General features: G+C 36.9%; 1 protein-coding gene across 3 annotated transcripts in view; it reads left to right on the top strand.

The window, feature by feature from the left end:
* Positions 1-18,223, top strand: part of CTNNA2 (catenin alpha 2) — a 1,143,090-nt gene that overhangs the window by 223,595 nt on the left and 901,272 nt on the right. For all 3 annotated transcript variants that reach the window (XM_045979218.1, XM_045979219.1, XM_045979220.1), the window contains exon 3: positions 10,137-10,332. In XM_045979218.1, the coding sequence (XP_045835174.1) occupies positions 10,137-10,332 (196 nt within the window). The remainder of the gene's footprint in view (positions 1-10,136; positions 10,333-18,223) is intronic.

Below are 18,223 nucleotides of genomic sequence, written 5' to 3'. Positions count from 1 at the left end.
TGATTGTGTCAGTGTAAATCCTTATATGAAACATTAATCTGACTTAATTTAAAAAAATATTTTTAGATTTAAAACAAAACAAAACAAAACCAAAACAATGTAGGGATGCCTGGGTGGCTCAGTCAGTTAATTGTCTGCCTTTGACCCAGGTCATGATCCCAGGGTCCTGGGATGGAATCCGCATGGGGCTTTTTGCTTAGCCGGGAGCCTGCTTCTCCCTTTGCCTTTTCTGCCTGCTGCTCTCCCCGCTTGTGCTCGCTCTCTCTCTCTGACAGATAAATAAACAAATCTTTAAAAAACACTGATGTAAAGTTCTGATATTTTTCTTGCATCTCACTGATTATCCATTATTCCCTGTAGAGTGTGTACATTATTACAGTCTTCTAATCTTTAAAAAGGAAAATATGTAATCAAGTGCCTTTAGTTTTGTTTTTGTTTTGTTTTTTTTAAGATTTATTCTGTTTTAGAGAAATAGAGAGAATGAGTGGCGGGGGGAGGGACTAAGAGAGAGAATCTTCAACAGACAGCCTGCCAAGTGAGAAGCCTGATGGGCTCAGTCCATGGCCCATGAGACCATGACCTGAGCCAAACCAAAAGTTGGATGCTTAGCCGACTGAGTTACCCAGGTGCCCCAGAATCAGGTGTCTTTGTCAATCAAAGACTGAAGTGAAAAGACTTGATGGCTTTAGGGAGAATGGAAATTGGGTCAGCTGTTAGCTAACTGCATTGGGTGAAAAATACTTTTCATTTCTTTTGCTTTCAGATTTGTTTCTACACTGTCTTTGAACAGTCTTTAGTTTTATTTTGTTTCATTTTATTTTAACCTTCGTAAATGCAAAGTTGTGAATCATGGACACAGTTTAGTCATTCTTTTATTTTTAGTCACATTCAAACAGCATGGGATTTCCTCAGATGGACAAGGATGGTTAAAACATTTAGGACTTTTAAGAACAGAAATGCCTTCTTACTCACTGAATCTTCAACTCTAAGTGATGCTCTTTCAGTGAATGTCTGGTGTTGTTTCAGTGTCTTAATTTTGAATTTCATTTTTCATTGGCTGTAAGTAGATATTGAAAGTCGTGCAGATTCTAGGAAAACCCAGGTTGTAAGTAGATCCTTAAAATAAATTTGATCTTGTGATTATTTGTTTTATCAAATCTAAGATGCCATAAATTAAAAGATACATATTTAAGTGCCTCTGAGAAAAAAAATAAAATACTATGAAATACATCTTTGAAATGACATAGATTGTAAGACATCCTTATTTCAGATATGGAAAAATATGAAGAAAAAGGCTTATCTTACAATCAGCACAATACTATATTTAGGCAAAACTATGACACTTTACAGGATATATAAAGTACTAGAAGGGGGCGCCTGGGTGGCCCAGTAGGTTAAAGCCTCTGCCTTCAGCTCCGGTCATGATCCCAGGGTCCTGGGATCGAGCTCTGCATTGGGGTCCCTGTTCAATGGGGAGTCTGCTTTTCCCTCTCCCTCAGCCTGCCATTCCCCCTGCTTGTGTGCTCCATCTCTCTCTCTCTGTTAAATAAATAAATAAAATATTTTTTAAAATAAATAAATAAAAATTGAGGGTGATGCAGGGTGTCTGCGTGGCTCAGTTGGTTGAGCATCTGACTGTTAATTTGTCTCAGGTCATGCTTCAGGGTTGTGAGCTTCAGCCCAGCTGAGCATGGAGCCTGCTTGAGATTCTCTTTCTCCCTATCCCTTTGTCCCTCCCCTGCTGCACATGTGTGCTCTTTCTCTCTGAAAAAAGAAAAAAAAGTGAGTCTACAAAAAATAATAATTTAAATGGAGTATATTATACATAGGCTTTCTTTATAGGAATAAGTAACTGCTAGTAGTTCAGGTCTATTTCAGGTTAAATAATAAATCCTTATTTCAAAGTTTAAGGGTGCTTGTTTCCAGGTCTCAGTATCAGTGAACAGGTATCTGAATTCTACATTGTCAATATCAGATAAGGTGAGGAAATTTCAAAGGCAAAGAGACAGAACAAGTCTAAGACTAGAATAAATTACTAGTGTATTATTAAGACTGTCATCTCTGATTCTGACTTTTGAGCCTGTGGAATTATCAACAACTGTGCATATTATGATTAATTTTGATTAATTCCTTTATTTATTTATTTTTAAAATTAATTCCTTTTGTCTAAAATGGGGTGTGGAGTTGTGTTGGGGAAGAAAGACCAGTTCAACAAGAAGTCCTAGTGTAATAGTTTCTGACACATGGAGATCTTACTTTCGTTATTATGAAATTACAGTAAATTTGTATTATCAAAGTCTTTTCCTCCAGAACTAGCCTCACTTCGCTGGGCTTCCTTTCTGTCCAATGTGCACAACATCCAAATACTTTAAATATCATGGAGATTCTATGATAGGAAATAACTTCTAGTAGAGTATATTACTAGGTGAGCCTATATCTTTTTCATATATTTTATAAGGAAAAGCATAGGCCATATTTATGCTTGCTCTCTAATTGTTAAATGAATAAACAAGGTTATCAATGAATAATTCAAAGAAAATGTAATTTGACTAGTTGGCAGTTCTTAAAACCTGATGTAAGATTTCTCTGAGAAGCTTCATCTTCTCAAATATATTGTCATTTTAGGGGCGCCTGGGTGGCTCAGTGGGTTAAGCCTCTGCCTTCAGTTCTGGTCATGATCTCAGGATCCTGGGATCGAGCCCCGCATCTGGCTCTCTACTCAGCGGGGAGCCTGCTTCCTCCTCTCTGCCTACTTGTGATCTCTTTCTCTCTGTCAAATAAATAAATAAAATCTTTAAAAATAAATAAATACAACTAATTCTATTAAAAAAACAACAACAAATATATTGCCGTTTAACTTTCTTCTATCTTAAGTCAGACAGGTTTTCTTCTTTTGGGAATTTTTGTTTATTTTTAGTTGTTCCTGGAATAAATAACTTGTTTTTGATCATTTTGTTTTCAAATATTTTGCCTCAGAAAACTCTTGCTTTTTTTAAGCTGCAGCAGTCATCACAGCCATCTCTTACTGTAACTGGGAAATTATGATGAATGAAGTACTTCAGAGAAACACAACAGTAGAATTCACAAAGACTTACTACTCACATCTGCAAAGTACACGAGTCCAGCAAAACAATGCTGATGTTGCCATTTTTATTTCCAGCTCTTGGTTCAGTTTTATTGTTTTTCTGGAGAGTTCCCGCAATTGATTCATAGCATCCACATCTGTAATCTTACTTTTCCAAGTCTTTGTGATTGCACAGTAGAGGAGGTTGCTTTCCAGCCAAGAGTCAGTTGGTTAATTCATCAATAAGCTATTTTTGAAGACTAGTGGTATGCCATGACACCCAAAATAGGAGAGATAGGTCACCTGTTAGAAAATCATTGCTTCACCTCTTTTACTTTCTTTTTTTCACTTCTACTAGACTACTGTTTCTGAAAGTAAGATCCATAATCCATATGTATATCATAATTTCGTGTGATTTATGCAAAATTCCCTAGCCCAGACCTACTGAGCAGAAACACTGTAAGATTTATGTTTGTCTTCTATCAGGCGTGTTGGTGATTTTTAGGCATGATCAAGTCTGAGAATTATCGTCTTAAAATTCAGTGTTTCTCAGATTTTATTGTGCATATAAATTATCTAGGGATCTTGTTAAATCCAGATTCTCTTTTAGTAGGTTTGGAGTGGGGCCTAAAATTCTAATTTCTAACTAGCCTCAGGTGGCACTTGATGTCTCCAGAGTTCACCTTCAATTGACTGCCCCGTGGGGAAGGCTTAGATCAACTGCTCTGTTGCTTGTTCTTGGCAGATGTGACAGAGTTGCTGCGACAAAGTATCTTGGTGCCCTGACTGTGGCTTACTGTTTTGGGAAAAAAAGAAGTATTCCATGTCTATTGAGCGTTTAGATTGTGGAAGCGGAGAACTGATCAAGTAGAGATCATGATGGGACATAGTCAGATAAACAAATCTTACAATAAAACATATTGCAAGAAAAAGTAAAGAATGAAGTGATCTTGGACACAGTTTTATTGCTGTTACTCAGGAATGGAGGGGGGAATTTTAAGACATTATATGTTGATTAGCCAGTCTAATACCAGCCTGGCTCTGATGGTTTTATACTCAGATCATACCTTCAGTGCATTTGAAAACAGTGGTGTCCATCCTCTGGCTATTGCTAATGTTTTCCTTCAGCCCAAGTCCATTGGGACCATCATTATGTCAAGACTGTAGGACCTTTGACCACTATACCCTTACCTATGAGCTAAAGGATTTCTTCCTTACTCAAATGAGTACTCAATTGAAGAAATTGAAGAAATATAGGAGGTAGAACGAGAGAATAGTTAGTATCCTTCTAAACTAAGGTTGAAAAGCCTACAGAAAGGGGCATGTGAAAGATTTAGAGAGAAGTTGACCTAGTTAAACAGGGCTCTGCAGGATGTGTTCAGAAGAACAGTTAAAGGAATGATGGTAGCAGAATGCCTTTCCTAGCATAGGGGGGAGGGAGACGAAGATAGGTACAGAGAGATGTAAGTTTGATGATAGTGTCCTTTTTAAAGCTACGGGAGTTTGGAGACGAGTACTGCTTAGAGAGTTAGCCAAGAGACATTTCCAGAAGGAAAGAAAGTTGAGTCAATAGCACTAAATGTGTCAGAGTGGTATGATGTGATAAAAAATAATTAGATTTTGGCAACTTATTGATTACCTTAGTGAGAGATTAGTTTAAGAGAACTTTGCTACAGGAGGTATGGGAATAAAACCAAAATTTAGTGGGCTGAGAAATGAATAGAAAGAGAAAAATGAACACTTTAAATATATGCTCAAAAAATTGGCAGTGACTAATAAAATCTCAACTCTTTGCTTGGCATTGATCAAAGTTTGTTCCACCACATCTGTCTAACTTTACTTTCTGTATCATTCATATACAGCCTTTTTACCAAGTAGATCTGGTCTCCTTACTGCCTTGGAAACATCACTCCAATTCTGCATCGGTCAATATTCTTGCTATTACTCCTAGTCTCTGTTGCTTGATAGAACTTTTTTCTCTTCTTTTCCCTTATTTCCTTCTCTTTTCTTCCCTTCCCTTCCCTATGCTCCTCTTCCCTTCTCCCTTCTTTGCCCTTCCCTTCCTTTTCTTCTCTCTTTTCTTTTCTTCCTTCCTTTTCTTTTCCTTCCTCTCTTTTTTCTTTTTCTTCCTTTTCTTTTTTCTTCTTCCTTTCATTCTTTCTTTCTCCTACTGCACAAAAAGATGTACTCGCAAGTTGTTAGAAAGGAAAGAAGAGATTTGGATCTTATATGACTCTGGACTTGGGTGAAAATTGATGTGGGCATAAGAGAGTGCCTGTTTGGGGTAGGAGGAGGCATAACATTCTACCAGAAATTTCCACAGAATAGCCATCTCTTAAAAGACTGCCCTGGATACTTAATAGTCTGTAAGTACTATATGCCCAAGACCCAGTGTCAGTCTGAATATTGAATCTTAGGCACAGATACCTGTAGGCTCAGAGGTCACTGAGCTGCCTCTGTGACTACTACCTTTTGATCAGAATATGTCCCTGCTGCTTTGCCTTCTCTAAGGCATCCAGTCATGGATTCCATTATGTTCTTACTTTGAAGCCACCTGTGCTATTGCTGAGCATTGATAGTTTGGATACACCCTAGCTTACTGAGGAGGTGGTGGATGTATCTGTGAGACTAAATAGTGGTTGTCTTCAGTAAAAACTCTGATTTTTGTTCTTAAGTATATCTCAGTCCTTTATTCTTCTTCATTTTACTTGGAGAAGAATACCGTTTTTATAGAAACCCTCAGCTCTACCATTCTGTTAGTTAACAACAAATTTAGGACACTTTTGTCCATCCTTTACACTCAACTGGTACAAAAATCCCTGATTTGTTTATTCAACTTGAGACCTTTAAATACATCAGATGTTATAAGGCATTGCAGAAAGGTAGGATAAAACTGTTGGTTAATGTTTCCCTAACATTGATAAGTACATTCTTACACTAAGATATCTAAATAATGCCATTGAATGTAAAGACAACAGTAGGATACAAATAACACATATAGATAATATCAAGAAATATATGAAGAATAAATATATTTTAAGATTATTTTGTCCTTTAACAGCCTCTCATTCAGTTAGACAGTAAAACTAGAAGAAACTACTGAATTCTAAAGTTCTAATGATATAATATTAGACACAGGAATAATTTAGCCTTTAGTTTTTCTTGAATCATATGATTTTAAGGAAGCTATTTTTTCTACCTATGATGCATCTTTAAGCCTAATTTCTTCATCTGTAAAATACCAGAATAGAACCGGCATAGATGGGCTTTAACTTTCACAATTTTAGGGGCGCCTGGGTGGCTCAGCGGGTTAAAGCCTCTGCCTTCAGCTCAGGTCATGATCCCGGGGTGCTGGGATCGAGCCCCGCATCGGGCTCTCTGCTTAGCTGGGAGCCTGCTTCCTCCTCTCTCTCTGCCTGCCTCTCTGCCTACTTGTAATCTCTATCTGTCAAATAAATAAATCTTTAAAAAAAAAAAAAAAAAAAGAACTTTCACAATTTTAAGTTGAAAATATAGGCATAGGTCAAGAAGAATAAAAATATATAATGTCAAGGTGAAAATGATAGCTTCAAGTGGGAGAAAAGGAAAATGTTTAATAGTGTAGAGTGCCGTAGATTCTTACTGGAGGGTAGGAGGGTGTGCTCAGCTAGCAGGAGAGTGGAATTGAATTGGAGAGTTGTGTAGTGTGGCTTGACTAAAATATACTGGCCAAAAAGTGAGCAATAAACCTAAATAACATTTCCCTAATTTACTGAAAGCCTTTTAACTTTGCAACTGGAAAGGGAAATGAACTGAATGAAGAGAAATTGTCTTGGCTTTCTTGCTGATTGTATGACTATCTGGAATGCTACTTGTAGAATAATATGAGAAGAAATGACATCTTAACATTTTTGTCTTCCCATCTAAGAATATGGTATGTCTCACTATTATTGAAGTTACGCTTTATGTTCTTCATTAAAATTTTTATCTTTTTTCCCCCATCTATGTTTTCTGTTATGGTTATCTCTGATAACATAAATTTATGATTAGTGTGAATAAGATATTTAAAACTACATTTTTAAAGAGATGTATTTATTTTTTTTAAGATTTTAAATTTATTTGATAGAGAGAAATCACAAGTAGACAGAGAGGCAGGCAGAGAGAGAGAAGGAAGCAGGCTCCCTGCTGAGCAGAGAGCCCGATGTGGGACTCAATCCCAGGACCCTGAGATCATGACCTGAGCCGAAGGCAAAGATGTTAACCCACTGAGCCACCCAGGCATCCCAGAGATGTATTTATTTGAGAGAGAGAGAATGTGTGCAAATGGGGTGGGGTGGGTAGAATGAGAAAATTTTCAAGCTGACTCCCTGCTAAATGCAGAGCCTACCTCGGGACCCATCCCACCACCAATCATGACGTGAACCAAAACCAAGAGTCAGACACTTAACTGACTGAGCCAACCAGGTGCCCCTAAAACTACATTTCTTTTTTTTTTTTTTTACTGGTTAGTGATGTATATGTCAGATTTTTTTTTTTATTGTCTATCTAGTATCTAGCTACCTTGTTCTTTGCTCTTATAATTCTAATAGTTTGTCTTTGAATTCTTTTGTATTTTATTGATACGGTTGTATTCTGTATAGGTAATAGCATAATTTGCTATTTGCCTTTCTAACATTTATTTCTCTTTTTTTAAAATCCAATTTGTTGACGTTGTCCTCTAATAAAACACTGAATACCAATGGGGAGGGTTGACAACTGTTTCTTTATTCTAAACTGATTAAGACCTGAGCATTTATCTCAAACTGATTAAGACCTCAGCATTTATCTATCACTTTTCCTCTCTTTTTCTCTTTCATGCCATTATGATCTTCCACTCATGAATAAATGAGAGCTCTGAGTAAAAGAGGACTGAACTGATTTGCTTCATTTTGATGTAATCACATATTTCTTAGGAACTTCTGTAATATGCCATGGCTTTTTTTTTTCTCACATAAGTAACACTTTATACTAACTCATTATTATAAGCACACCTAAGCTGTTTTTATATAGTAATGCAGCATGAGATAACAGAATTGAAATGTTTACCTTTACAGAAAATGAATGGATGACTTAGTCATTTTGCTATTTTAACATATTCACTATCAACTTCTATACCCCCAAGAGGTCAATATACCCTAAGTTAACAACTCCTTGCCCTCTCTGTTGTTTCTAATTGGAGAAGACTGAAAAAAATTAGATCACAGGACTTCTCAGAATTGCATATACAATGAGAATCAATGGGATATCAGTGAGAATAGGAGTATTTGCCTCTGATAATGAGCCTAGCATAAATCAAGATTTTTGAGATGTTTGCAGTATTTGCTTAGGGGGCTTTTGTGCTTATTTCCAGGTATTGGCTCTTTGGGGGAGTTGAGGTTCTAGAAGAGTAGTGTGTTAATGTGTTAAAGTATATCCTTATTAAAGAGAACACTCTTGGGATGCCTGGATGGCTCAGACTGATTAAGCATCTGCCTTTGGCTTAGGTCATGATCTTAGGGTCCAGGGATCCAGCCCTACATGCTGCTCCCTCTCCCTCTGCCTACCACTCTCCTGCTTGTACTCTCTGTCAAAAAAATAAAATCCTAAAAAAAAAAAAAAACAACAAAACAAAAAGAACACTCTTATACCTTAGGAAAGTAACTTTTGTGACAGGCTGTCTTTCTTCTGATGGTTGCCTCATTGTGGGTGGAACTGAAAAGACTAATGTGTTATGGACTGCATACACATTTTACAGCTATCGTTACCTGACAGTCTTATTCTTAATGATGTTACCTTCCTTTTTTTTTTTTTTTTTTTTTTGGTCTAGTGTTTGTACTTAAATGTCTTTATAGAGTCTTTCTTTAATTCACTGCGTCTAATTATGTAGCAGTCAAAAGAGAGCTAAGTCTGACAGTTCCCAGTGTTACATTCACCACCTCTTAAGTATCGTTTCTGTTTGCATTCATCATCTTAGTGCATATTTATTCAAGACTTTTTCCCTCTGGTGTTATCGCTTGCCCTATAAACTGACTGGACATTAATTGTGACTTTGACTAATCACTTTGCTCTTGGATTTTGGATAAAATAGCAGCAACAACAGCATTTGTAACTTTCGTGTGGACTAGTTTTCTTGATAATCTCCAGTAAAAAATCCAGGGTCTGCTAATCAGGGTAAATGTTAAAGAAAATAAGCTGCAGCATCCACATTCGTAGGAAGCCGATGAAAAATATGGAGGCCACAGTGACTCACAACGTTTGCTGAACAGACTACGAAACCAGTTCTTTTTTTTTTTCACCCCCCCCCAAACTTTTCACTGGTAGAAAAGAAAGGATCAGAAATCTATAGGAGGTAAGTTGTTTCAAAGATACTAACAGCTTTGTTAGCAAATTAAATAACTCTTATAGTACTGAAAGAAGTTTGGCAGTTGAGATATGTATACAAATCATGATACTTGGAAAAGGAGTGGCATGAAAATCTAATTTCAAGTCTGGAAATTTTAGCTGGTTAACCAAATGTTGAGACTGAATTATTCGGTTCCCTCAGATCAAATTTACCATTTTGTTTTTATAAGATGAATTCAGAAGTAGCATAGCTCTTCAAAAGTCCTTGGTGAGTGACCTGTAAGTAATGGGCATTGATGACCCACATTTTATTAACTGTTCTTCTACCTTTATCCTGACTCTGGGGACTCAGACAGGGTGTTGGTCCTCCTGAATTGTTTGGAGAGAACTCCACATTGGTTTTCCTTTTCTTGCTTCCGCAAAGCTGGTTACTCTGGTGTGCAATGTCTTACCAACCTGTGAAAGCACAACGTCCATTGAACTAGAAACTAAACTACCAGTGGGTCTGCTCTTCCAACTCATTCACATACTTTTTTTTTTTTTTCTCTATGAAATAAATGGCTGTTTATTTATATGCTAACCCATATAATTCCCCATTTTCCTTAAGATTAGGTCATGGGATGTGCATTCATGAATTAACAAACATGGACTATTTTAAAATGATGAGATGATAATGTGTTTTTTTCTAGACAATTGTGCAGATTAGTTTGACAGTTTTTCTTTCATCTTTAAGGTGACAACCCTTGTCAACACGAGCAACAAAGGCCCATCTGGTAAAAAGAAAGGGAGGTCAAAGAAAGCCCATGTACTGGCAGCATCTGTAGAGCAAGCCACTCAAAACTTCCTGGATAAGGGTGAACAGATCGCTAAGGAGAGCCAAGATCTCAAAGAAGAATTGGTTGCTGCGGTAGAGGATGTGCGCAAACAAGGTAGGAAGAATAATATTGTTCAAGAGGGTTATATATTGATGTGCAAACAATGGACTTATCTCTAGAATCAGTGCATATTTGCTCAAAGAAGTCATCTTCTGTTTTTCCTCGGTATCTGCGCTTGTCATTTATAATATTTGCTGGACTTAGGTGCATAGACAAATAGAGATGTTTTTACTTGTGGCAGTAAGTAAGCACAGCTATGAAAGCTGTATCTCCGCAGTTACTTCCAGATTTCCGAGTTGTGTTCTCTTGGTAGATGAATGTGGACTCCTGTGTCATACTGGGGCTCTAGGGAGGGCAGGATGAGAACACCTCATACTTACAGAGTCACTGAACATCCCCGGTTTTAAAGAGGAGGGAGGAGATGATTGTAAAGTAGTATAATGAAATTATTATTGGTTTGTATGATTTTCAAGTTTATATCTTCAGTTCACAGCTAGTTAGCTCTCTATGGATCAGTTAATTATATAACTAGCTAGTTAGGTATAATGCAATTTTTCAGCATACTTAATTAAAATTTTTAATTGTGGTAAAATACACATAACATAAAGTGTACCATTTTAACCTTTTTTTTAAAGTGTATAATTCAGTAGTGTTAAGTTGATTCACCACATTGTTGAGCAGCCAATCTCCAGATTTTTTTCATTGTATAATACTGAAAAGTTATCTACAAAACCACAATTCTTCATTTTCCTATTGCCCTAGATCCTGGCAACCACTCTTCTACTTCTCTTTTCTATGAATTTAACTACTCTATGTACCTTATGTAAGTGGGACCATATAGTATTTCTTAGTGACTGACTTATTTCACTTAGCATAATGTCTTCATGGTTCATCCATGTTGGAGCATGGGTCAGAATTTCCTTCATTTTTAGGACTGAAAATATCTAGTATATGTATATACCACATTTTCTTTATCCCTTCATCCATTGATAGACAGATGGGTTTCTTCTGCCTTCTGGCTATTGTGAACAATTCTGCTATGAACATGAATATAGAAATACCTCTTTTTCAGTTCTTTTGGATATATACCGAGAGATGGAATTGTTGGATTATATGGTAATTCTACTTTTAATTTTTTGAGGAACCTCTGTACTATTTTCCATAGCTACTGTACCCTTTTACATTTTCATCAGCAGTGCACAAGGGTTCCAGTTGAGCCATATCCTTGTGAACACTTGTTTTCTTTTCCTTTTTATCATAGTCATCATAATGCATGTAGGGTGATGGCTCCTTGTGCTTTCCATTAGCGTTTACCTAATAATTAGTTATATTGAGCATCTTGTCATATGGTGGTTGGCCTTTAATCTATCTTCCTTGGAGAAATGTGTATTCATGTCCTTTGTCCACTTTTAAATCAGTTTGTGTTGTTGTTGCGTTGTGAGCTTCTTTATCCATTTGGATATGAACCCCTTATTAGATATTGTTTTGCAAATGTGTTCTCCCTTTCTGTAGGTTTCCTTTTCACTCCATTGATTTTGTTCTTTGATACACAGATGTTTTTAATTTTGGTGCAGTTCTGTTCAGAATTTGTGGTTGAAAATGCCAAGGCACCATGAAATCAGAACAGATTACCCCCCAGCCTGGCCTCCTTCCTGTGTTTCCTATCTCAGTCAAAGCCCCGCATGTGTATCCCATTGCACGTTGCAGAAATCTTGGTATCGTTCTTGTTATTTTTCTCTCCTTCCAAATACAGACTATTACAAAGTCCCGTAGATTTTTTTTAAAAGATTTTATTTATTTATTTGACAGAGAGAGATCACAAGTAGATAGAGAGGCAGGCAGAGAGAGAGAGAGGGAAGCAGGCTCCCTGCTGAGCAGAGAACCCGATGCGGGACTCGATCCCAGGACCCTGAGATCATGACCTGAGCCGAAGGCAGCGGCTTAACCCACTGAGCCACCCAGGCGCCCAAGTCCCGTAGATTTTTAATTCCAAAATATCTCTTAAGTGGACCAGTCCTGTCTTATTTGTTCAGAAGTACCATGTTCTATGTGCCCCAGGGCTTTAGTACACGCTATCTTCTTTTACATAGTTAAGGATGACTCATTCTGCACATCCCAGCTCAAAGAAAACCTTCCCAGGGAAACCTATCTTGATACTTTCGTATACTTTTTCCCTTATCACATTGCATAGGAGAGTTTAATATTTGTGAAGTAACCTGATTGGTAACTTTGTACCCTGCCACACTATAAATTAATAAAGGTCCTAGGATTGAGACAGTGTCTCTTTGGCTGATCCATGCTCTGCAGTTCTTAGCAATCAAAAGACTTCAATGAGTATTTGTTGAATAAATGAAGCAATAGATGAATAAATGTTCTATCCCTTTTCTTCTTACAAAACTACCACTTTTTAAAAATTCACAGGTGGATATTTAGTCCTTGGAAATACCAACCCACCTTCTCCACCAACAGCCATCATTCTTCATGCTGCCATCTTCTTCCCCATCTTTTCTCTCCTGAAAGTTAATTTCATTTACATTACCCTAATATAAATTGTTATGTAATTTGAAATGTTAAATTTTACAGATTTCATCTAATGTGGATGAAGTATATTTGTATATGTGTTTTAACAACATGAAAGCTTCCAAATTTTCAAGTGCTGTTGAAGACTGGTATTCTTTCTGAATTGCAAATGTACACTGTTTGTTTTCATGCATATGTAAGTTTTCTCCCTTTCTTTTTTAGGGTGACCGCCATATAATAAATTGCATACTTTTAAAGTGTACAATTTTATAAGCTTTGACAAATGTATATACTATAAAACCATCACCACACTCACGGTAGTGAACCTGTCCCTAGTGAGGAGGGTTTTGATTGGTCCCTGGAATGCTTTCTCAAAGCATTTATCTTTTATGGTGATATATTTCCTTTATAGTTTTTTTTTAACCATCTTTTAGCTTTCCTTTATTTTTTCCTTGCAATTTAGTTTTCATACATTCTGTAGAAATTAATATTTCAGTTATCTCAAACCTTATACAAGGAATGCTTTTTTTTTGGACATGATATAATAACCAACATAGTTCTTGGCCAGCCTGTCCAGGTGATATGAGAGTGGGATTTTTGAAAAAGATTTTACTTATTCATTAGAGAGAGAGAGAATACAAGCTGAGGGAGAGGGAAAAGTGGGAGCCTGACTTGGGTCTTCATCCCAGGACCCCGAGATCATGACCCAAGCTGAAGGCGGATGCTTAACCAGCTGAGCCACCCAGGCATCCCAAGAGAGATTTTTTAAAGATGCTAGTTTAGGACACCTCTTATTATAGAAAAATTATGTATCAGAAATGATGCCTATGTGTTAACTCTATACAAGCTCAACTGGTGAGGCGCCTGGGAGGCTCAGCCAGTTAAGTGTCTGCTTTTGGCTCAGGTCATGATCCCTGAGTCCTGGGATTGAGCCCAGCCTCGGGCTCCCATTTTAGTGCGGAGTCTGCTTCTCCCACTTCCTCTGCCACTCTCTCTCTCTCTCAAATATATAAATAAAATCTTTGAAAAAAAAAAAAAAGCTCAACTATCACATGTCCATTTTGCTGAACATTGTCAGATTTAAGGAAATATTACTTTAGTCTGCAAAATAACAAACATTCTGTAGGAAAAAGCTTTAGAAATTTTCTTTTTCTGTTTCTCTCATTGTCAAATATCTCTCATCCACAAATAGAGTTCAGATGTCTGTCATATGTGAGAGATGCCTCTTGTCTCTGACAACAAGGTCCTCAGGCTCTTCTTCACATCTGTGCCCATGGGCTCTCCTTTCTGCTCTCTGCCCCTTCTCAGTTCTTAGTGTATAATCTCCTTAGCCCATCTGGTTTTATCCAGTTTTTCCATTGGCCCCATACCTCGATTTTATTTACAAATGAGAGCCTGGGTTGATTTTCGGAGAGATCAGAGATCAAGGGGAGCACTTAAGGATTAGAACGGGACTAGTTATTGGAAACTTCAAAACTTAGTATCTTTCCTCCCATCATAGAAATCTACTTTCTTACCTGTAAGATGATATTCAGAAATTATGGGAATGCTGACACTGAGAAAGAATATCTTTCTGTAAACTGGCCCTGGTGTCTGAATATGCTCACTTATCAGAGAATGCATAGTTTAGAACTAAATCTGAGAGGTTATCTTTTACTATTGAGTTGGTTTTGCTTTTAAATCAAATGATCAGAAGTGTTGCCACTTTCTAAATAATTTTCAGCATGAGTCAAAGCTGGAAGTTTTAATATTGTGCAACTCCATTTTCAGACTTTTAATACAGAAGCATTTTTTGTTGGTTTTTGTTTTTGGGTTTTTTTGTTTTGTTTTGTTTTGTTTTGAGATTTCACAGCATCCATGATTATAACCACTGTAATAGGACAAGATTATATATGAAATTATCTAGTTATGCCATTATTGTTTCTAGGCTGACTTAGTGTTGTTTGAATTTATCATTTGAAAAATGAATTATCTCTTTTAAACCTAGGCTCTATGCCAGATTCTTAAAAGTGCTCAGTATGAGGGGTGATGATATTTTTACTCTAGATTATTCCAGTAGATTTTCCTGTACTTTTAAGTTCTAACCTACAAAAAAAAAAAAAGTGTTTTGAGTACAAGTGTGATAGAATCGGTTTAAAAAAAAGTAACAAAAATAAATCATCAAAATAGATATTAAAGAATATAAATCACTGTACTCGAAATTTGAAACTCTTGATAATTTAGACTTAGGTAAAGATGGAATATTTGGTCAGGGATGTGTGTGTGTGTGTGTGTGTGTGTGTGTGTGTCTGTGTCTGTGTATCTGTTTTATCATAGCTAAGGTAAAAGTAATTACATATATGTATATTGTCTCCTACATTAAATTTAAACTTCATCAGCATAGGAACAATGATGTGTACATATTTCTACTCCCAAAGTACTTAGCATGGTCACTCTAGCACATGGCAGGTCTTTATATTGAAGCTCTGGGCAAACAAAGCTTGGGACAGAGAATGCCAAAACATTTTTTTTTTTTTAAGATTTTATTTATTTATTTGACAGAAACACAGTGAGAGAGGGAACACAAACAGGACTGGGAGAGAGAGAAGCAGGCTTCCCACTGAGTAGGGAGCCTGATGCCAGGGTTCGATCCCAGGACCCTGGGATCATGACCTGAGCCGAAGGCAGATGCTTAATGACTGAGCCACCCAGGCACCCCGCCAGAACATTTTTAACCTTTACCATTAAGACATTCCTGGATTGGAAACTCTTTCTGCACTAAGGACTCGCCTGGGGTTCTCAATATTGCCTGAGAAGCTCTTGAAACTCTTGATGTTTTGGCTTTAATCCTTATCAGTTAAGTTAGAAACTGTGAAGTAGGACCCAGGCATCAAGGCTTTTTAAATTCCCTAGGTGATTCTCAGAGTCCACAGTCTCTTGTGGTTTGTCTCCTTCTCCAATTCCCCCCAACTCACTTTTCTCCATCTCCTGATGTCTTCTGTGTTATTCCTTATGCTACACAAGGAAATGAAACCATATGAAAATTGACTCTTTCTGCTTGACTTATTTCACTCAGCATAATCTCTTCCAATCCTGTCCATGTTGGTACAAAAGTTAGGTATTCATCCTTTCTGATGAGGCATAATACTCCATTGTATATATCGGCCATAGAAGGGGGCGGAGGGCTGGGTGAGCCTGGTGATGGGTATTTCGGAGGGCATGTATTGCATGAAGAACAGGGTGTGGTGCATAAACAACGAATGCTAAAATATTGAAAAGAAATAAAATGGGAAAAAAAAGAAAAAATAATAAATTAAAAAATTCCCTAGGTGATTAATCCTCATCTATCTCCACTTCAATGACTCATCAATCCCTGTTAATCAGCTAGTATTTCACAGTAGGAAGCAGATGGCAGTCACTCATTTTAATAGGTCTATAAGCTTATAGTTTACATAGAGTTAGAGAGGTGAGATTTACATAGGAGAAACAGCCTGATAGTCTATGTTAATTTGTTGTGGATAGATGTATTCCATGCTAAATGATGTCTTATAATGCCTGACCTTCTGAAGGTACTCTGAGAATGTACTTTAAGTGTATACTAGGGAAGCAAATCTGTAGGACAGTTAATATTTGAATTGCTGTTGGTAAAGAAAGGTATGAAGCTGGAATTAGCAAGAAGGAAAGCTAAGCATGGATTAAAAATCTGTCAAGAATAGTGGGGTAAGCATTTCAGGTTGAAGCAACATGATTTTTAAAGGTAAAGAGATAAGAATGATATTGATAATTTGGAGATGGATAGCAAAGCCTTGATTTGATGAGAAGTTTCATATTCAGGCATAGTTAGAAATCTGGTATGATGATAAGAAGGGACTATAGTGGGAAAATTTAGCAATTAGGCTGTGTATAGACAACATGATGCAATAAAGATAGGAAGAAAGGAAGGAAGCTAGCTGATTGGCTCCTACCTATTTAAGTGATATTTTACAGATTATTTTGGTAATCTCATGGAAAGTTGACTAAATCAGAGAAAGATTAGACTCAGATTGCTTATATGTTACTGTAGATGTATTTTGAGATTCTAGGATTGGGGTGGTGGCAATAAGAAGAGAAATAAGAAACTAGATGTTACAAGCATTGTGAAAAAGAATAAAAGATTTGCCATTTGTTGAAAGGAAGAGACAAGAGTTAATATTTATTCTAAATTTTTGGCTCTAGACAACTTAATTGGGATATCTAAGGAATGACAGGAATGGAGAAAAGTGACTGATTTGATTTTAAACATCGATGAATGAGAGGAACTGCCTAGCAGATGGTTAATGCTATGGGAATGGAACTTTGAAGAAACAGAGAAATTTGACATCTTTTGAGTTGATAAATGAAGCTTTCAGGGACAGATTTTTTTTTTTTTTTTGAGTAATTGCCAAAAGATACATAGAGAAGAATAGAGAGATGTAGGTTCAGTTTTGGATGAAAGGCTCAATTAAGGTTACAAGATGGGATAGAAACAGAGAGGAGAGGCATGCCCTGAAATATGACCAGAGAACAAAGATAGTACAGAATCCTGAAATCAAAGAGAATAGAATATTTTGCAAAGGAGACAGTGATCAATCTAGACTCTAGAATGCTGTTGCAATTACATCAGATTTTTCTGAGATCGGGGAGGATAAATAATGAAAAAATGCCTTGGATTTTGCTAGAAAGGTATCATTAATTTTATTTAAAAGTTTATTTTCAGGAAGCTGAAGAAACAGAGTAGATGGTAAAGTAATGGATATAGAGGAAAGTTCACCATAGTCTTTCTTTGGCCATCATTGCACTATATACATCATTGTACTTTTGCTTCTATAGATAGTCTGGTACTCAAATGAGGGACCATATGTTATGATTTTAGGTATCCCTGGGCCTGGCACATAGTGAGCACTTATGGCATGATTCAAAGATTGCCACAATGTGGAAGAAAAATCAAAAGTGTGATTGGAGTGTGATTGAAAAATCAAAGAGTGATTGGAGAAAATAATTAAAGGCCAGCAAAGAGTATGATTTTTTGTTTATTTGCTTATTTTGTTGAGCCCAAGTCGGAAGTATCCAAGCATAGACCAAGAGAAGGAACCACTGGTAAGAGTGATCATAGATACAAAGGGAAAAGGCGGGGCACCTGGGTGGCTCAGTGGGTTAAAGCCTCTGCTTTTGGCTCAGGTCATGATCCAAGGGTCCTGGGATCAAGCCCGGCATCTGGCTCTCTGCTCAGCGGGGAGCCTGCTTCCCTTCCTCTCTCTCTGGCTGCCTCCCTGCCTACCTGTGATCTCTCTCTGTCAAATAAATAAATAAAATCTTTAAAAAAAATAAAAATAATTAAAAAAAAAAAGGGAAAAGGCTCAGGTTGGTTGCATGAGATAACACAGAAGGTACATTTCTTTATCTAGAAAACAGGTAGGAAGGAGGAGAG

This window comes from Meles meles, chromosome 15, assembly GCF_922984935.1.
Source record: "Meles meles chromosome 15, mMelMel3.1 paternal haplotype, whole genome shotgun sequence".
Taxonomy (NCBI): Eukaryota; Metazoa; Chordata; class Mammalia; order Carnivora; family Mustelidae; genus Meles; species Meles meles.
Note: the sequence above shows the minus strand (reverse complement) of the source record. Positions and strands in the feature narration are given on the sequence as shown.